This window comes from Anabrus simplex, chromosome 2 (genome assembly GCF_040414725.1).
Source record: "Anabrus simplex isolate iqAnaSimp1 chromosome 2, ASM4041472v1, whole genome shotgun sequence".
NCBI lineage: Eukaryota > Metazoa > Arthropoda > Insecta > Orthoptera > Tettigoniidae > Anabrus > Anabrus simplex.
Window position 1 is genome coordinate 975,523,262 of NC_090266.1, and position 22,611 is coordinate 975,545,872.

The 22,611-nt window shown below is 38.5% G+C and overlaps 1 protein-coding gene across 2 annotated transcripts in view; it reads right to left on the bottom strand.

Annotated features, from left to right (window-relative positions):
* Positions 1–2,037: 2,037 nt before the first annotated feature.
* Iml1 (GATOR complex protein Iml1) overlaps positions 2,038–22,611 on the bottom strand; it is a 724,094-nt gene continuing 703,520 nt past the window's right edge. For both annotated transcript variants that reach the window (XM_067141784.2, XM_067141783.2), the window contains 2 exons: positions 18,633–18,806; positions 2,038–2,504 (listed from right to left, as the gene is read on the bottom strand). In XM_067141784.2, coding sequence (XP_066997885.1) covers positions 2,307–2,504; positions 18,633–18,806 — 372 coding nt within the window. In that variant the 3' untranslated portion in view covers positions 2,038–2,306. The remainder of the gene's footprint in view (positions 2,505–18,632; positions 18,807–22,611) is intronic.

Below are 22,611 nucleotides of genomic sequence, written 5' to 3' on the forward strand. Positions count from 1 at the left end.
CACGGCTGACATATTTGAGCACCTTCAAATATCACCGGACTGAGGCAGGATCGAACCTGCTAAGTTGGGGTCAGAAGGCCAGCGCCTCAACCGTCTGAGCCACTCAGCCCAGCAAGATGTGTAAGTACTAAAGATGGTAACTCACTATTCATTTCTGCAGTTTATCAATAACTTTAAAAATTCTTTCTATGGTAGTAAAGTGTTGAGTTTTCTTTGGCACCAAGCTAAAAAAGTTACATTATATACATCATCTGAGCAAACAATAATAGTACTCAAAAACGGCACATCTGGCTACACTCCACATGTACAATGAAAGATACAAAGGTAACAATAAAAAAAATTCCTTGAGAAAGAACTTAATTCTGAGAATGCACTACAAAGGGCTCTTTATGCACAGGAAAAATTAAGTTCTGTATGAATTTGAGATTAACAAAGGTTTTCAATAGCTTTCACTAATATGCACATTTATAAATCCTATCAGAGACATATCTGATCTCATAAAGTTTAAAATTAATTTCTATGCATTATAAGAGAAATATATACATGTACAGGTATGAGCAGATAAGTTCTGAGAACATTTCATTCCTTTTTTTGCAAATGAGCAGTTATCCTAATATTAACAGAGAAGATTCGGTATATGGCACTCTGCAGGCAAGAAATTCTGAAGAGATGTTACACATGTGTTATGCCCACAGAACTGTTCATTTGACTCAAGAGGTTCTATGAGATTCTCAAGATTTTGACTACCAGCCTTGAGACTCTTGAGCGAGAAGAATTCCCATCCCTCGTTGCTAGGGCAGTATACTACGAAAATAGATAATATCAGAGCTGATGCTCAAATCCATTAAGCAGATTTTTAAATTTGCTATCTTATTGTATTTTAAGCAATTTATAGAAAGAGAGGAACACCGAAAGGAACGCATTATAGGATAAACAAAATAATAGGGCAGTTTCCCAGAAACAAGCTCATTGGGGGCTAAGATGCAGAGACTGTCCTTGTCCTTTTGTGTTTTCTATTTCGCCCTCTTCTCTCTATGGCCTGTCATAGTGTATATCCTATTATGTGTTCCTGTCTTTCCATATATGGCTTGACTTGCACTTGCTTGCTCCTTCCCATTACTTACTTTGACCCATTGATTTCCTTTTCTCCTTTCGAGTTTGCCCTTTGTTTTTAGTCTTTTACCTGAATTCATATTTATCTTTTCTTTTTGTTTTTACTTGTGTTTATCCAGCTTTCTTCTTGCCTTACATTTACATTTATTAATAAAGTATCGATTAGGTGGTTATTAATACTTACTTCTTGATTAAACATCGATACGGTCATGAAATGGACAACTTGTAATATTACATTTCCCACACGAAGAGTGCACACATGCCAAGATGGTACTTCATTTAGTTTTGAAGCCCGCCTTCCTCAAGAAGCCGGGAAGCAGAGACAACCTCGTTGGGCACTGAGAAGAAATGGATATAGAAAAACTGGAACTGATGAAGAGAAACAGCAGTATATGAAGATTGTCCATAATATTACTTGATTGATTCATTCATATGAAGACTGTCCTTAGCCTCTTCTGTTTTATTTCTATTTCTCCCTCTTCCTGCATTGACCTATCATTCGGTATAACCTAGTATATGTTCCTTTCATGGTTCCTATCTTACTACACATGGCTTGATTTGCACTTTTTTGTTCCTTTCTATTGCTTATATTAATGTAATTTAAGATTAACAAGTACAGCAATGAACAGTGTAAGAATTACACTGCTTATTACAAATATTTTTAGCCCTGGGAAGGTTATGGTACATGGTTTCCTCATCAACTAATAGGGCATCAAAAGACCTCCAATATCAATGACCATCTGTATCGTGCAAGGAAGGGAATCAACAATGTAGGAAATGAAGGGCTCACTTTCAGCCATCTTTTACCACATACCAAAGACCATCTTGCATCCTTAGGGCAAAGTTGGACTACTTTTCCCATATCACTCACTTCGCCTCTGGATACACGTTATTGACTTTTTATATTGCTATATTGCTATTGTAAATTTTTTTCATTGCGGAACTCTGTAATTCGGCTTCTCACTGATCTGGTTTCCGAAATAAAAAATAAAAAATAGAGTGGAGAACACAGGTGAAAGAAGGCCAGTTGTAAGAGCAATCTCTTCTCAAAACTTATTTGCTCATTTTTGTGCATTTGTATATTTTAAAAAATAGAAAAAAGACTGCCATAAGTACCAAATATGTACTCAGCAATAAATAAAAAACATTTTGCATTTTTCAAATGGTGATGTAGTCTTAGATTAAAACAGTTTTTAGAATACCTTCATTTTTTGTTCTTTAAGTACCCAACATCCATCCCAAAAATGCTTTAATCGATTATCGCAATTAGCACAAAATTCTCTGAAATCTTTCAGGATCTTTGTTTGAAACACTTCATCACCTGTTGCAGTTGTAGCAGCAAATTTCCAACGACGACTTACCATGTGATTCCATGACCAGAGGAAACCCACCTAGAATTAGAAACAAGAAGGTAAGTCATACAAGTGACATAATTATAAGCAACTGACAAGGGACCATCAATCAATGTTAAGAAAACTTGAAACCGATTTATACACCATCTGAAAGAGCACACTGAAATATGTAAAACATTAAAATATTATATCCTATCGTTCATGTATATACGAGTTACAAGGTGGTAAAGATGTGCGGGTGGGGGTTGTCTGTGTCTAATCAGAGTGAAGTTATTTTGAACTCTTGGTGTGATGTAAGGAGAAGTGTACAAAAGAGAGAGAGAGAGGTGGAGTGGGGTAGAGAGGGAGACAGCACTGTGAGTGCGGTGAGTCATCATGTACGGGTCTTTCCGAAGTAAGCTTCTACCTATAAAAATGAACCCTCTTAATGTAGTGAATGTGTTATATAATCACTTTAAAGTAAAGAATTTCCAGCTCTTCGTTTTAACCAAAGAAAATGAGACAATGTTTCAGTATTTAGTAGACATACTAGAGACTGATGCAGAAATAATATACTGGCAGACTTTAGATATAAATTAACACGAACCAGTATCTGAAACAGTGTTTGTGGCCGACGAATACGAATCTCCATCAGAAGAATCTACTTCACCTTCATCAAAACAGGAATCAACATCAGAAGGTCCATAGAGCCCGGAAAAACATACAGCAGAATGGTCATTGGAAGAAAAAAGAAAGATTATAAACACAGGGTTGAGTGCAAAGAAGCGGAAGCCAAAGCAAACATTTCCTCACTTATCATGGAACTCTATGAAAAACAGACATCGTTGATTGAAGCATGAGATGGAGTTGTACCGTTTTAAGGAAGATACTGCAAAAGCGGATTCTACTGGTAAGCCATCTTCTAGTTTAACACTCAAAGATAAATATAAGCAGTTGTACGAATTGGTGTTTACTAAATTTATGGAAGCTCGCACAAACAACTTGATAGTGCACGATATGAACTTACAAAAATGGGCCCGTGAAGAAGCCAAATCACTTGATTTACTTTGTCAATAAGTGCAGCACAGGTACGGAATTTCAAGCAGCATTTTCAGATAGGATCACAAAAAATTATGCAGTTTTTCACACACAAAAAAAGAAAAAAAAGAAGAAGATGATGATGATGAAACTATTAACAACATACTGCATTCTTGAAGGGAAGAGACAATCTTGCTTAAAGAGCAGTATGGTGCTGACAATGTGTATAATGCAGATCAATCTGACATCAATACAAAATCGCATTCTGGGAGAACACTTGATCACCATGGTAAGAAGGTAGAGTGTGCAGTGTTACACAATCACAAAGTACCAAGCTTGATAGCTACAGTTGCTTAAGTGCGGCCAGTATCCAATATTCGGGGAATAATGGGTTCGAACCCCACTGTCGGCAGCCCTGAAGATGGTTTTCCGTGGTTTCTCATTTTCACACCAGCTGTACCTTAATTAAGGTCATGGCCTCTTCCTTCCTATTCCTAGGCCTTTCCTATCCCATCATCGCCATAAGACCTGTCTGTGTTGGTGCGACGTAAAACAAATAGCAAAAAACAAGCAATCACAAAGTGCACAGACACTTTCATTCACAACTATGCCAATTGTATCATGCATGGGACATCTCCTTCCCTGTCTGTTTATCATACTGCAGGAATCAAAACCAACAAGTCAAGCTGTCCAGCAGGGTATAAAGCTCCTGATTTAATAGTGCAGTGGTCAAAATCGGGAAAAATGACAAAAGACCTTTTCCATATATTTCTGAAGTTGACATTTTTACCTCACACTGGTCCATGGAACTGTTTACTGTTGTATTCCTGCGTGCCTCACAAAGATAATAACTTAATACATGAAGTACTTTCATTAAATAACTATGAACATGAAAAGTTAAAATCATTCCAGCAAAAACAACTTCTGAATTACAACCGTTAAACAGACATTTTTCCGAATGTTCAAAACAATGGACCAACATATCTGTGATTTCATTGTGTTAAATAATATCGATGTGAACTTGCAACAGCGTAACAATATTATAAAACGCATGTCAATGATCTACAATCAAGAATGTTTACCACGCTTCCGTTTGTCACATAGACATGGGTGGAAGTTAGCGGGCCTAATTAGCCCAAATGAAACTTTTGAAAATAGCACAGTCTACTGTATTAGAAAAGGAACTGATACTTGCGAATTCCTTATGGAGGACAGTAATAATTGTGATCAGCTGTCTTTACTCCAATGTAACTAGTGCAATAAGCTATTGTGTTTTGAACATTTTTTCTTAATTTCCATTATCATTCACAGGAGATTGAATATCTTGAAGGGGATTAAACATGACTGCCATATTATTAGTGAGTATGTAATTGTTTAATCAGTACATACTCATACATGCAGTGTTTAAATGTTTACCTTGAATATTTCTATCCCTCATGCAGTTACAACACAACCGCAGGTTAGTATTGTATTTAACTGTGTTTTTAAAAGATGCATAAATTAATTCCAAGTTTTGTGATTACTGCATTACGATTTAAAAGGAATACATAGTTTAACAGGTGTACAACGTTCACATTGAACTCACAGTGCTGTCTCCCACCCCTCTCTCGGCCGCTTCTCCTTACATCGCGCCAACAGTTCAAATTAACTTCACTCCAATGGGACACTGACGACCCCCACTCGCACATCTTTACTGCCCTGTAACTTGTATATACATGCACGACAGGATATAATATTCAAGGGTTTTACATATTTCAGTGTACTCCTTCGGATGGTGTATAAATCGGTTTCAAGTGTTCTCAACATTAATTGAAGGTCCCTTGTGAGCTGGAGAAATTAGAAACATTTTCAGATATTTTGGGGACATACAATGGAATATGTTAGAGTGATGTATGCCTCCTTGTCACAGTGAGTTTTCTGACACCCTGATCCAAAACACAAATACTCAGCATTCTGATTAATGTTACGCAGACTCAGCAACATATCACTTCTCAGAAAAGAAGAAGACCTACATATTACAACGTACCTAGCAGTTATGAATGGCTACATACCACATGACATCAACAATCTCCTACACAAAATAAAGAACATAAAACAGCACACTTAAAATAACAGAACAATTATGTTACACTAACAGATTTCAAAATTTTAAAAATTACATTTATTAAAAATAGGACATAAACCTATAGCAGAACTCAAGCCAGAACCAAAATTTCATATATGATGGTTTCAAACTCAAATGGAAGAATGCTCTAATTTCTATACAGGAAAAACTACAGAAATTTCAAAATATATTTCACAGATCATACCAAAACTCTCAGTCATAATACACAATCTGCACTTGCAAGCGACATTAGTGTTCTGATTGAGGAATATTACAGAGCAGCTTACTAACCAAGGAGGAATCCTCCAAAGACTATTAAATATGCAAGGAACTGAAGAAATGTTGAAGAGAGAGAATGTCAACTATTGGCAGAGCAACTGTTAGCCAAGAATATTCCAACCGGATGTGTTGCATAAGGGAGTGCAGTGTATTGCCTGTAATTTTGATAATGGAACATGCATGGATAGCTTCGATGACCTGGCATCCACAGTAGATTTGCAGCATAGGACAATGTCATATGTACACTATAATACACATAACCTAACTTGTGTAAACCATTCAATTAGTATGTTTAATATATTTTAATTATCTTTTATTAAATGCTAAGTATGACTATACCCTGTAAATATGTATTGTACATTTGTATAACCTTAAATACATATTGTGAATACGTTTAACTCAAAATCTGTGTAGTCAAAAACTGTAGAAAACTTTGTAATATTTGTATATCACCAAGGTGGTCACTGATGCTGTGCAGGACAACAATGAACCGGACAGGAAGCGGTCCGAAGTGATGCTCGGGGTTGTGGAGTCTGCAGTTCAAGGCCCAGCAGAGTGGGTACAATCCACTATCATTCTGACACATAAGGAGGTTTCTGGAAACTTACTGTAATGATTTATTATCCAGATACATGTAGAAACATTAGAAATTTTGTAGATGTTATCACTGTGGTTTCTGTACATGTATTCGAACATTCGACTTTGATCTACTCCAATCGAGAGGCCGGTTGATCAATTGTTCCTTGTATGTTCGGATGTGTTCCATTCAGAGTGTTGCAGGAACATTTCCAGAAGTTGATATTTCTAGACTGTTTGTCGAACAGTATATATATTGAGATAACAGACTAGTCAGTCAGTCAGTCAGTCAGTGAGACAGTGCAGTAAGAGAATGCCGAGTGTGGGTTAGAGTGAGTTGATATCTGTATGACCAAGCTCGATAGCTGCAGTCGCATAAGTGCGGCCAGTATCCACTATTCGGGAGATAGTAGGTTCGAACCCCACTGTCGGCAGCCCTGAAGATGGTTTTCCGTGGTTTCCCACTTTCACACCAGGCAAATGCTGGAGCTGTACCTTAATTAAGGCCATGGCCGCTTCCTTCCCATTCCTAGGCCTTTCCTGCCCCATCGTCGCCATAAGAACTATCTGAGTCGGCGCGACATAAAGCAACTAAAAAAATAAAAAATAAAAAAAGAAGAAGATATCTGTATGTGTCAGAATCGACTTGAGTGAGAGGGTAGGCAGTCTTGCCATGCGATGGCAAAGTGAATAATCAGTGTGTGGACTGTTGATATCTGTACTTTTCAGAATTGACTGTGTGATGGTGAAGAGAATAACTAGTGTGAGAACTTCTTGATATCTGTACTTGACAGAATGAAAAGTAAATTGCTTCAGTGTGTTTCCCTTAATAGTGTAGTGCTGTGTATAACTGTGTGTCGTTAAGGAATAGACGTAGCAGTAATAAAGTAGTTTTATGCAACGAGGTGAACGTATCTCGTGTGATACTTATTTACACCAAAATAAAATTGCATTGAGAATGATAAATTGGCGACCGTGACAGGATTCTTGGATTCTACTTGACTTGAAAATGAAGAACGACCAGAGGACCATGGTGATGTTTGAACAGTTAATTTCCTTGATTCAGGCCGAGTAATAAAAACTTGATGGAATAATTGAGGTCCAGTCCAACATAACTGAGGACCAGTCGGCCCAGTCTGTGGACAACGAAGTACGCTATCTCAAAACTGAGGTGATCACTGACGTCGTGCAGGACGACAATGAACCGGACGGGAAGCGGTCCAAAGTGATGATCGCGGTTGTGGAGTCCGTAGTTCAAGGCCCAGCGGAGGAAGCGAGTGCCCTGCGTGAAAGTACGATGGCTGTGGAGACATGAGTTAAGTCTGTAAGCATTGATGGCGTTGTGAATGTGGCAACTCCATGGATGACGGGATCACTTCCTTGGGAACATGCCGGGCCCAACTCGAGACTGGACTGACATCAGAAGAGGGAGCTGAATACCCAATCGCCGGACTACTTGGGCAGGGGGTGGAAGTACGATGCTGCCCCCAACCATGTTCAACCAGTGAGGAGGTTGTGGGAGAATTCAACAGGCGCAGCAGTGGCCACCAACCGAGAGCCGACTACCAAGTCCAGCTGCAGGAGAGGACTCAGAGCACCAATAGAACACCACGGGTATTAAACGTCGAGACCAAACGACCAGGTTACGCGACTGTAGACGAGCTGTACCAGTATGACACGAAGCGCAAGGCGGCCGACAGCCGAAGTAAGCTCCTCGGCATTGAGATCCGCCCAGGGAGGAGGCTCAGACGATGTCCCAGGAGATGGAGGCAGTGATGACAATGACATGGGCAAAGGGACCCCCTCTAGGAGACGGAGAACTAATGGGGTCCGAACTGACAACAGACAAACAAGGGTGCCACCTGACCAGGGCACTTGTCCCGGCACAAAGCGATGTTCAATGTAACTAATCTCATGATTAGACCCGTATTCGTATTGAAAAAGTGGATCAAAACAACCAACAAATTGTTAGCATAACAAAGCGATGTGCCGGTAAGAACATCGAGTTCAGCACCCCGGAAAAAGAGGAAACTCAACAGGACCACGCCTGTCCCACAGATCACACCGGTGGACTAAGAAGGACACCATCGACAGGAACCAGCGGATCCCCCATGGGAAGGTGGTGGCCTCCGATCAAACCACCTGGCTGCGAACTCTGGACTGCAACAGCACCAATGAGAGGACTGTGTGACTGCGGGAGTCTGTGCGTAGTTAAACAGTGAGGATAAGAGAGACGAAGACTTAGATATAAGTTCTAGAGTAAGGATTCTACAGGATAGATATTGAAGGTTTTAGGGGGGATAACTGTCGTATGTACGCCAACCTACACATACTCTAACTCATGTAAAACCTTTCATTATTATGTTTAATATATTTTAATTATCTTTTATTAAATGCTAAGTATGACTATACCAAGTAAGTAGCCTCCGTGGGTCAGGCGGCAGCGGGCCGGCTTCTCACCGCTGGGTTCCATGGTTCAAATCCTGGTCACTCCATGGAGATTTGTGCTGGACAAAGTGGAGGTGGGACAGGTTTTTCTCTGAGTATTCAAGTTTTCCCTGTCATCTTTCATTCCAGCAACATTTTCCAATATCATTTCATTTCATCTGTCAATCATTAATCATTGCCCCAGAGGAGTGTGACAGGCTTCGGCAGCCGGCACAGTTCCTATCCTCGCCGCTAGATGGGGGCTTCATTCATTCCTATCCTGACCTGGTCGAACAACTGGAAACAGGCTGTGGATTTTCATTTTCACTATACCATGTAAATATGTATTGTACGTATGTATATCCTCAAAATCTGTGTAGTCGAAAATTGTAGAAAACTCTGTAATATTTCTATAGTGGGTATAATCCACTATCATTCTGATACATATGGAGCTTTCTGGAAATTTACTGTTATGATTTATTATCCAGACACATGTAGAAACATTAGGAATTTTGTAGATGTTGTCACTGTGGTTTCTGTAGGCCTATACGTAATCAAACATTCATGTTTGATCTACTACAATCAAGAGGCCGGTCAATCAATTGTTCCTTGTATGTTCGGATGTGCTCCATTCAGAATGTTGCAAGAACATTTCCAGAAGTCGATATCTGTACTTTTCAGAATTGATTCTGTGATGGTGAAGAGAATAACCAGTGTGAAAACTTGTTGATATCTGTACTTAACAAAATTGAAAGTAAAATGCTTCAGTGTGTTTCCCTTAAAAGTGTAGTGTTATGTACTGTATAACTGTGTGTTGTTAAGGAACAGATGTAGCGGCAATAAAGTGGTTTCATGCAAGGAGGCGAACATATCTTGTGTGATATTTATTTACACGAAAATAAGTTTGCATTGAGAACGATAATAATAGCAATTATTAGCACCTCAGATGTAAAGATGGAACACCAGTTTCAGCAAGCAGGCCAGTAATAGCACTTGTGCAGAAAATTCATCTTGTCAACAGGATATCATGGTTGCCTTAGTAGGAGCTGCCAGTGGTGTTCATTACTGTTGGGCTGTGACTGCAAGATAACCCTTGAATTTGCACATGAAATTCAGAGGGAGGGAGGGAAATAAATGTCGTACTGAATTTGAATAATACAATATAGTTATACTGTGTTATACCTTCATGAAACAACTATGTTCTCATACCCCCTTCTTTCTTTCCTTCTTTCTTTCTTTCTTTTTACTATTACCAGTTATTTAAAGCCATCATTATTATCGTTTACCATTCTCAAGTATTTCTACCTGTAGGTATATCTGTTCATTTGCTACAGGTCATTTTGTTGTTTTCATGCTCTCATTTATGACATACTCAATACCTACATAGAACACTGCAAGGTTATCTTGTTCATTGCTTTTTATAGTGTGCCGAACATGACAGCTGTCATACTGAACACAAATTCAATAGTGAATATAATCGCACCACATGAAGCCTCGGGATTTGAGTGTTGCTGCACTTTTAGTTCCCACAACATACAATGTAGTACTGAAATATATGTCTCGAATGAGACTACTGCCTACTACTACCTAAAAGCATTTAAGATTTTTCAAATATTCAGCTTTAAAAAAATTGTTTGTTTTTTGTTATTTGCTTTATGTCACACCGATGCACATAGTTCTTATGGCAACGATGCGATAGGAAAGGCCTAGGACTGGGAAGGAAGTGGTTGTGGCCTTAATTAAGGTACAGCCCCAGCATTTGCCTGGTGTGAAAATAGGAAACCATGGAAAACCACCTTCAGGGCTGCCGACAGTGGGGTTCGAACCCACCATCTCCCGGATGCAAGCTCACAGCTGCGCGACCTTAACCGCACGGCCAACTCGCCCAGTCAATATTTAGCTTAAGAGGTCATGTTGAGTAGGCTACATATACTATATACCAAAGAGATTTTAACTATAGAACAAAAAATATCATTGGGAATGGAATCCACATTCTTTAATTTTAAGATTTTATTATTAATATAACTGTCCAATCAGTACCACTAATCAGCTCTCCTTGTGGTTTACTCATTTTGGCTTGTGCCAAATATGTTGGATTTTTTAAAATAACTTGCAGCATTCTGTGCAGTGAACTCTGCTCTGTCACTTTTTTTCTCTTTACAGACATTTGTTTAATTTTATATGTACAGAATGAGGTCATCTGTCATTGCCATGATCATCCTTATTTTTGCCATCGACATGTCTAGTAAAGTATTCTTCATGTGGACTTGATACAGTGTCAGTTTCAGACTATTAATTATTCGATTTTTCTGAGTGAAAATATAATAAAATGTAACACAGAACAATAATAAAGAATTTATTACGGTTGAATGGCCATAATGATACATATATGTCATATTCCTTTTAGAATTTGACCTACATAGTAATACAGCATATTTCCTAGTGCTGAGCAGTCATGTCACTCCTTGCTATATTCCACTATTGACCTGGTTCAGTTTGGGCACGTGGTTATGTGGTAAGTTCCGCATATACTGTTACATAGTTCACACATGCAATTTTCATCTGAGTCATGAAACACTTTTCGGGAGCAAATTTTGTGGTGGAAACCATGAACTGCAAGCCTGGTCATGACTTGCCTCATTTCACACAGAGGTTACGTCCATCTTCTGTCTAAGCATTGCATTTGTTGTGTAGAATTCCATCGGTATATCCTGCTTTTTATTCTGTAGATCTTGGAGCAGCTTGTTGTAACTTTCCGTTGTCGGTCGTAATAGTGTTATCCGTAGATCCTCTATTAGGAACGTTTCCCTTGCAAGCTCGTATACCAGTCTGGATCTGGTTGTCTTTGATACACCAAGGGCTCTTTTGAGAAATCTGGATTTTGTTTTTTCTATCTCTTCCAATTGCCTGTAGTTAAGGAAATCCCATATTAGCTTGAGTCCATATGTCAGAACGGGCAGCACCTTCGTTTGAAAAAGTGCCATTGCTGTTTCCAGTGAAGTGAGATTTATATGTACAATGTCGTTTATAGCTTTTATTGCAGCGGCTGTTTTTGATTTTATGTGTAGCCTAAAGCTTCTTCCTGTAACCTGTAGGGTGATGCCTGGGTATTTGAAATAATTGACTATTTTCAGTTCCTTGTCATTGCAGGTCACTTGGTCGGAAACTGCTGGCCTTCCATTTCGAAAAATTATGATTTTCGTCTTGTCCTCATTGATTGTAACTTCGTTTTTCTTGGCCCAGTCACTTAGAATGTCTACTGCCTTTTGCAAGTCATTTATCTGCTCTGAAGCTATTGCCATATCATCTACATACATGTATAATTTTGCCTTTGTTGTTTCTCGAATTTTGTTACCAACATCGTATGTGAGCACATTAAATAGGGTGGGGCTCAAGGGATCACCTTGAAGTACTCCATTTGTTTGCATTATCTAGCTTGAACAATGGGCTATTAAGAGAGTCTCATTACACCATTATCTACTGTTGTTTACTCTGAAGCTACAGATTGCTACATCTAGACTTTGAACATTGGCAACTTGATAAGTACACTCCAAAGCATTTAAGCCATTGTTAAGAGGAGTTTATTTGTAGTAGGCTGGCCATTCAACTCCTTTACTACTAAAAGGTATACAGTGCTTTTTTTTTTCCTTCTAAAAAATGTTTAGGGGGTACTCTCAGTTGTAGTCGACAAAACATCACGATCTTACAATTTTCGGCAATTATGCACAGTCCGGTTATCACTTTTCAGGCTGAATGTTTATAGAAAAATTTATTATGCTATTTTATTTGTGGTCAACATGTCAAGATAGTAACTGCACTCAGAATTTCTAATCATTTTACATTTTAAAATTAAGTGATCACATCAATATAAGCACTGTGGTAGTGTCTCATTTTGCTGACCTGCTTACAGTAAATTCCACACTGGCAAAAGAGACTGATCACTGCCATCTTCACGCTTCCTCTCCTTGCTTTTCGTGTCGGTCGCCAAATGTCTTCCTTTCATGAACCTTGAATTCACATAATCTGCAGGTTTGAAAATTCTTCATGGAGGGTCAACCAACTTGATGAACATAAGATTTGCTACTGTATTCAGATGCAATGATGCTCTTGTTGGAGACATGATCAAGTTCATTTGTGAGAAGCCTCTTTCACATTCACTTATCGAAATTGGGAAGCTGCTCATAGTGTTCATAAGGGGCAGGAGAGACATTGGGCATTTCTCAAATAGTTTCTGTTCAGGTGATCAGATTTTCAACACAGTCTAATATTTTCTTTGCATTCTTTAAAGTTACACACACCGTTATGAAATTCAAAATTTAATCATGGAAGACACGCCGCTCTTCAATACAAACAACACAACAAATCACATACTCAAGAAAACTGGAAGGCACTAGTATCACATCAGACAAAATCCAGTGATCGTAAGTACCTACATTAACTGTACAGCCAACACACGGCACTTAAATACTTATTTTTGTCTAAAAGAGTAACATTTCTTCCAATAAAGCAGCAGTTACAAAGCTTCTTTTTTTTTTGCTACTTGCTTTACGTCGCACCAACACAGATAGGTCTTGTGGTGACGACGGGATATGAAAGGCCTAGGAGTTGGAAGGAAACGGCCATGGCCTTATTTAAGGTACAGTGTGAAAATCTGAAACCACGGAAAACCATCTTCAGGGTTGCCGACAGTGGGATTCAAACCCACTATCTCCCGGATGCAAGCTCACAGCCGCGCGCTCCTAACCACATGGCCAACTCGCCCGGTAGTTACAAAGCTTTAGTCGAGCAGATAATAGTATGGCCTCATTCTTCGATCATGCTGCTTAGTGTCGAGTTACCGACCAAGAGAAACTGATTCAATAAGTCGATTTAAATCGAAGATTACTCGAAATCTTCTCCAGCTGTTGTGACCAGCGCATTGATGCCAGTTGATCGAAGAACTTTCAAGTCGGAAGTTATATTTGCCGGACTAGATAGAAATTACCCAATATATTTTTGTTAAACAGTCTTCAAATGCTTAAGGGGTACGCGAATCACCACATTCCCCCTGAAAAAAAAAAAAGGCCTTGAAAGTATATCATGTTTTTAAGGACCGACCATACACAATGTTGAAAATTTTTAGAGTTCAGGTGATGGGGTCTGTTTTTCCAAGATGGTGAAGCTTGATTATTGCAAATCAGTATGGATAATTCTCTACAATTCTCTATGATGGCACCACCACGAGACCAAAGTGCTCACAATAACAATTTTATTCGGTGTCCTTCCCATATTAACTTATTTGCCATTTGCTGGTCATGCCTCCTGTCGTTCGCATTACCTTCCCAATTGACACTTGGTAAATTCAGATCTCCCACTACAATCACATTCCTTTCCATGTCATTTCCCACATAGCCGATTACGTTATCAAATAATTCTAAATCAGCATCATTGCTACCCTTTCCCGGTCTGTACACTCCAAAGACATCAAATCACCTGTTATCTTTAGAAATGAGCTGTACACCTAGAATTTCATGTTTGTCATCTTTAACTTTTTCGTAGCTTACAAATTCTTCTTTCACCAGAATAAATACTCCCCCTCCCACCATGCTTATCCTATCTCTACGATACGCATTCCAATTCCATGAGAAAATTTCTGCATCCATTATATCATTTCTCAGTCATGATTCAACTCCTATTACAATATCTGGTAAATATATATCTATTAAATTACTTAATTCTATTCCTTTCTTTACAATACTTCTACAGTTCAACACTAACATTTTTATGTCATCCCTACTTGACTTTCCTATTACAATATCTGGTAAGTATATACAGTAGAAGTCCGCTATAGCGAGTACGGCATATAACGAGAACTCCGTTATAGCGACAACTTTTTTCTGTCCCTTCAAAATTCCTATATTAAACTGTGTATCGTCCTTCGGTTACAGCGAGAACCCTATCACTGGCGCATCCGTTATTATGAGTGATTAAGCGTGCGCGCGTTTTCCGTTACCGATATTTATGCACCACAGCGATGATATTGCATGCGATTGATTACCTTCGGCATCGTTTCATCGCTATGTGCTCTAGCAATTTCTCTCGTCGACATTCGAAGGCGATGTCGGAGTCGATTAGCAATACCCGTCGACAGCTGTTCCGTAAAGAAAATTCGAAATGAAAGAGAAGATATTTTTGTAATAGATGCGTAAATAACGTGTCCGATAACGGTTGTTAAATCGTTAAAAATTAAGGCTGATTAAATGACCGCTTAATTTTGAGGCTAAATACTGCACTTAAGTAAGAATGGGATACACCTCGAAATATGGCAGTGTGCTGAATTGATTTCAGAGGTTAGTTTATATTTTGTCGCGTCTGGTTAAATTACGGAAAGGCTATTATGAAAATTTATAGCGAGAAAGTGATAATTTCTCTACTGGCGTTTGAAGTGTGTTTTCATCATACATATAGTACAATTAAGTTAGGATATGTGACGCTGTTTGAATAAGAAAACTGAAACGTTTGCAACAAAATGCGATCGATTATCTTCAGTACGGTATAGTTTTTTCACTTTGTGCATTTGCGAGCTCTCTCGTTGATGTTCAAAGGCGATGTTGGAGTTGATTAGTAATACCCATCGACTGCTGTTCTCTAAAGAAAACTCGAAATGAAAGAGGATAACATGTTTTCGTAATAAATGCGTAAATAACGTGGCCGATAACAGTTGTTAACTCGTTAAAAATAAAGACTGAAGTAAACGATATCTTAATTTTAATGTTATATACGGAAATTAAGTAAGAATGTGATACACCTCAAGATATGGCAGAGTACATCACTGATTTCAGAGGATATTTCATATCTTCTTCCGTTTAGTTACGGCTATTTACATGTAAATTTTTCGCGAGTAGGTTATTTCTCTACATGCATTTCAAATATGTTTTTATGATAGGCTACATATACGGTTATGTTAAGTGACGCTGTTTGAAGAATAAAGCTGAGGTGTTTGCCACATAAACTCTGGAGTGATACCGTATTTTTCCGAATCCAAGACCTTTTTCTCAGAATCTCATGCGAAAACTCAAGGGTTGTTGCATTCGCGGCCTAACAGTAAGTTAATGGATACCACTAGCAACTACCGCGGTAACCACGCTGCTTCTTTTCACACGCGCAGAACTCGTTGACAATAAACGACCGCCTCTTTACTACACATCGCTAGCCGCGACAACCGGTTGTGCAGTGCCTGTGTGTTTCTCAAATCTGCAGAATGGCATCAAAACATGCGACCCTTCGAATTCTTAGAAAAGCCATGGCTACTCAGTGGCAGAGTCATAACGCGTCTATTGTACTTGACGCTTAGCAAAATTAAGGTTTATACACAGCAGGAATATTTTCGTGATGGATAGTCGTATTGTAAAGATACGTGGAAAAGGTATTGCTGGCAAATTTTCAACGGTTTCTAGTCGATATTATGATGCCAATTTTAAGTTAATGTTTATTAAACACTCGGAAATGTAGAATAATTGTGCAGCCGCAAGAAAATACAGCATAGGCCTAACTAAAGCCAATATTTGACGTTAGCGTGAAGACAAAGAGCTAAAAAAATGCATACTGCAGTACTGCACAAAAAATTCATTCAGTGGTCCGCAACAAGGACGCTTTAAAGAAGTCGAAGGTGAAATTGTGAGGTATGTGCACGAAAACGCAAGGGCGGAATGGCCATACCGTGGCGCAATAAACTCGTTCGTTGACTTTTAACGTTCGCGATTAGGCCTATACATCGCTAGCTGCTGAATTTGGCCGAACCCAACAAGCGAGACGTGCGTGTAGCGGCAGCCGGTTATATCTGACGCTGCGTAAAAGTAACAGTTTTATAGATAGCAAGAATAATTTCCTGATGGATCGTTGTATTGTAGAGACGCATGGAATAGGTATTGCCGGAAAATTTTCAACGAGTTCTCTTCGGTATTATGATGCCAATGTTAAGTTAATGGCCCTTAAACCCGCGGAAATAAAAAATAATTATGCAGCCGTAAAAAAAAAAAAAAACAAAACAGTGTGACGAAAGTCAATGTTCAGCATTTAAAAATAGTCTAAAATGCGTAGGCCTACTGTACAACAAGGCATTCATATGATTTTACACACTTCTTTTTGAGCCTGATTTAAATTTTTTGAAGGGAAAAGTGGGGTTCATCTTGGATTCGGAGAAATACGCTACTATATTTTTTTAAGAAATAAATTAAACATACACTTTCACCTAGTATCGGATTACGAAAAATTACAAACATGTAAGCCGTAGTGTGGATATCATCTGCGGAAACACAAGTTTTGAACAAACTGATTGCCGTTTCATACGGATTTTAATGTGCATGAAGGGTTTTCTGACTTTTATACAAAAATCGGATATAACAACAATCCGTTATAGCGAGTGAATTTTTCGCTGTTGTGAATTCTCGCTATAACAGACTTCTACTGTATCTATTAAATTACTTAATTCAATTCCTTTCTTTACAATACTTCTACAGTTCAACATTAACATTTTTATGTCATCCCTAGTTGACTTCCAGATCCCTATCATCACGGTTCAACATCCTGCTCTAGTTGGACTTTACAATACATTTATGGGAGGAACAGATCTCATGGACAAAAATTTCAACAGATACAGTGTGGCAATTAGGATCAAAAAATACTGATGGGCAAATTTCCTGGATTAGGATGTGAACCTGTAAAATGCTTGGTACCTCAGCAATGTGGCACGGTCAGAAGTGAAGCAGCTCCAATTCAAGTGGGAAGAGAAAGAATATTACATCAAATTCTACAGCATAGAGCTGAGAGGAGCAGGGTGCCGTCCACCTTTGCATGAGGAAGATTGTCATGTACACAAACTCGTGGGGTATGGGAGGAGACCATCTTGTGATGCAGATTCCAGATAATAAAGAAGACAGTGTGCAAATGAGGAATGCTCTGGCATAGTCCAAACAGTATGTGTAAAATGTGATGTTGGGAAAGATACCAACATCATATTTTCTTAATTCCATTCCAAAGAAAATGGGCATACTCATCTGAGTCATCACAGACCCCCCACAGAAAAGTACTAGAATGCCCACTACAGCATTATACACAAGGGGGAAAGAAGTTCTGGAAATGTAAATTGAAAAGCTTTGAATTCCCAGTCAGTATTCAACATAATTTCCCAATATATAATATTGTATAGATATTTTAATATAATATTGTATATACACTAGTTCCCTTTTTCCCTAAATAAATAGGCAACTGAGCAATAACTTCCATCTCCTTCTTAACGTTCATTATCCCCCTATTTTCATTATTTTCCCCAAAGCAAACAATGTATGTGTTGGTACCTTGCAGACTACTTAAGTGCCTGGCGTTGCATGTATACAACTCCCTATATTTCCAAAACTAAACAGGTTTGCTTTGGAAACATGGATTTTGCTTGAATAATGTCCTATCCTCAGATGGTTTCAACTAATAAATTTCATATTGGTTCCATAATGACTGACAGAGTTGTTGTTAAAATTTTCTCAACAGACAATACGGACGGACGGATGGATGGAGGAAAACATACATATTTTCTGTCTGAGAGAATTTTGTAAACAACTAACATGGTTTGTTAGGAAAATTTGCACATTCCAAAAAAATAAAACATTTGGACATTGAAGTGTTAAGAATGTATGAGTTATTTTCAAATTGCAAAATATGAAGTTCAAACCCAATTTACAAAGCATCATACAGGCGAGTGGTAAACATAAAAGCATAGTTTCAACACCTACCCTTCTGTCATCACCATAATCATCCTTATTTTTGCCACTGACATGTCTAGTAATGTATTCTTCATGAGGACTTGACACAGTGTCAGAATGAACAGGATACCTCCGTGTACCTTTACTACCCAGGACTGGTCTACCACTGCTTTGTGAGACAGAGTTGCTGCGATGATGGGGCCTCTGAAACAAATTAAGGTTACAATTTCATTTCATGATTTTAATTGAAGTAATATTAACATGAATACATAACGAACATCTTTTACAAAAGTAAATATGCAAATTTCTATTATCACACAACTTTTGCGTGATACTTAAATGCAACAACAACCAAAACAACACTGTAAAACTATATTTGAATACTGTAAAACAATACTTAGAATTGCTATTACTTATACGTATATCAAGGGGAAGAGAAAAAACTACTTATAACTCAGAATTACTTAGAAATAAGACTTACACAATACATCACATATTTACAGAAAAATCAATGGACTAGACCAACATGTGTAAATCCTTGCAAATAATAAATACATTAAGACAGAAAATATTATTTTGAACTTGGTCCAGACTTAAAGAAATCAGATAGTTTGGCTTGTTTCACTTTTCTTGCATCAAGAGTATAAACCTCCTTTTGCAAACTTAGTAATTAACTCAAAGCATTTTCACTACAACTTTTTGCACTGATGTGACGCCTGCACACATTGACTGCACTTAACACTTCACTCAGTTCAGGTGTTTCAAGATTCAAGTCGTTATCTACATCTCCATCACTGTCAATATCGCTTGTAGCTGGTCCATTACCACCATGCTGTTGGGATACATCATCAACAATCTCTTCATCCGGTAGTTCTCCACATACAGCCAGATTTTCATCGAAATGTGCAAAAGTATCGAATTCTACACTCTCCGGTAGCGTTAGCTCATTGCCAGACAAAACTTCGTCCCCATAATCACCATTAGAGGCAGCCTCTTCTAGTAATACAACAGCTTTGCGGAAACAGTTGCTGATTGTGGAGGATGACACCTGCTTCCAGGCAGCCGAAATAAAGTCCATGGCTTATAGCAAATTAATGGAGAGAGGTTCATTTCCTGCATCACTCAGTGTTATTAAATGTTCAACCCGCATTTTTCTATAATGCACTTTGAAATTTGCAATGATGCCCAAATCAAGCGGTTGTATAAAACTGGTACAGTTAGGATGGAAAATTTCCACTCCGACATTCTCCAGAATGATTTGAGGTGGATGTGCTGCACAACGATCCATAGAAGGATCTTCTTCCGTTTCTTTTTCACTTTAATGTCCAGCTTTTTCAACCACTGTTCCATTAGAAGCATAGTCATCCAAGAATTTCTGTTGGATTCATATTCTGTAGGTTTTGTTTTCGCACCCTTAAAACCATTTGGATTCTTTTATTTTCCTATCACAAGTGGAGGAAGTTTGTCAGATCCGTCTGCATTGGTGGCGAGAAGTACTGTTACACTAATATTTCTTTTCTTCTCTCCATGGCATGATTTACCTTTTTCAGCTAATGTTTTATTAGGAAGGAGGTTGTAGAATAGGGCAGTCTCATCACAATTGTAGATGTTTGTAGGCTGATAATCGCTTACGATACCCGGCAGAACCTCTTCTTTTCAGTGTTGCACTGTGACGTTGTCCAAATCTTTTGAGTCACCGCAAATTGTTCTCTCTGTGATTCAATGACGATCTTTAAATCCTTGCAATCATCCTGATGAAGCCTTGAAATCAGCAGTGATACTCTTCATTTTAGCTAAATCTATTGCCTTTGCCTTCAACATGTCGCCACTAACTGGTAGAGCTGCAGCCCACTTTTGCTGGAACCATGTGAAAAGTGCTTTCTCCAAATCTACGTACCTTCCTTCTTACTGATGGCTGGGCTTTGCTGATTTTGAACCCAGTTTTAAGAACTTATCCAAAATAGTGTTTCTTTTACTGATGACTGTACACAGCATGGTATAAGGAATCCCTATATCTGAAGCAATTTCATTTTTTGTTTTGTGTGGATTAGCGTCTACTTCTCATATAAATTTTACTTTTTCATCTAAGGTATAACTTTTCCTTTTTCTGTTCTCCATGGCTAATCAAAAGCAACTGAATGACAAAACTACTGTTCAACAGTAAACACCAGATAACGGCACCATGGACATTTTACTTCTCCGTTGTTCCCACGAAAGAAATTCTCACATTGAAACAAATTTGCTGTATTTTCTTTTGTTTCCGCACCAAAACTGCCCACTTTGCTTGTAATGTATCTTAATATTTGGCGGCATTGCGAAGGTAAAAAATGACGAAGGTGGAAGAGGAGCGAGATAGAGAGCGATGGGGACTTGCTCGGTTGGCCTTTGTTAAGCCGCCAGTAAGTAAGTGTCAACAATGTCACTCGGTGTGTTCTATTTCAGCACCAAAACCCGACCGCTCTACTTCTGCCTATGCCGACAAAGAGGAAATTTCTTAAATAACAGTAGTTTCTTTTAAAAAAGCACGTGCTTATTACAATTATGTAAAACTCAGTTATATTTCACTGACACTTAATATGTATAACAGCGAATTACGTATAAACTGATTACGTATAAATAAGGTTTAATTAACACGCTTTTAAATTGCATTTTGCTGGGACCTAAAGGAAATTACATACAAATACGAATTACGCAGAACAGAGTTACGTATAAAGCAGGTTCAACTGTATTACAATTTGACTTGTCTCAACATCAATTGACTTCTTACATGTCCATACTTTCAACTCTACAGTATAAACTTCACTTGCAAGGGGAAGGAAGAATTTATGGAGTTGAATATGCTATTACTTCATCGTTTCATTTACCACTGGTCAGTATTTAGGGCTGTCACCCAGGTGGCACGTTCCCTATGAATTGTTTACCTAGTCTATATGAAACATGAAACAAGATGATCACTTTTATTTATATTAAATAATCTACAAATCATTTAAGTTAACTTTAACAACAAGTCTCAAAAACAAAAAATGCAGAGGGGACAGAAACCTTTCAAAATTAACTCAATCAGTAAGCAATTGAGATTCAGTGTGGCAGTTTCCATGTTTTAGCATAAGTTTATGGTTAGATCCTAGGCCACAGAACTTTTCATTGACCAGGCTGAGTGTGATTTCTCCTCCAAGTTCCCTCTCACACATTCCAAGTAAATGGTAGAATGGAACTCTTTTTGACTTTTGGGGCACCCAACCTAAACCTAACATATCTCCTGTTCGAAAAAATGCAAATAAAGAGCTCTAATCTAAACGATCCTGTCCAAATAGTAAATTACTTCTTCCACAATATCCAGATGCACCCAGCAGTGATATTTTTTACAGCAAATTATCTGTTACAAAATAAGCGTGGAGGTCTTCCTTCAGATTCAACAGAAAAGCTACTTATTATTTTGCCAAGCTCCTTGGCTTAAGTGTCAGCATAGTGGCTTTCAGTTCAGAGGGCCCCAAATTCAATTCCCAATCAAGCCAAGGAATTTTTAACTTTATAATGCTAATTCCTGTGGCTAAGGGACTGGATGACAGTGTTCATCTTAATACATACCTCTTCATCAACATCCAACGCACCACACTATCAACCATCACAGAAACATCAGCTCACCGGACAAAAAATTTGTCACCCTAGTGCAGCCTATAAAGATGGAGCAGCAAACGAGTCCCGTGCTCAACCACAAGCGCACTGCTTCTATGTGAGCATAAGGCAGTAGCAATCAGTGAGACATTGAGGTTTCAAGCAGACAGTGTACGTTAACATGCGTAGATGTAACGATGTGACAGAGTGGCAAAAAAGGCAACCATGTTCAGCCGTGCCCATGGCCATGCGGTGTGTGAAGTTGCTGGATTTGTTGGTGTTTCGCAGTGGACTCTTCAACGTGTCTACAAACTGTGGTGTACTACACGTGGCCACGAAACACGTCAGAATTGTGTTTGGAAGAAGATCCTGAGTGAGAGAGATCGGAGACGCG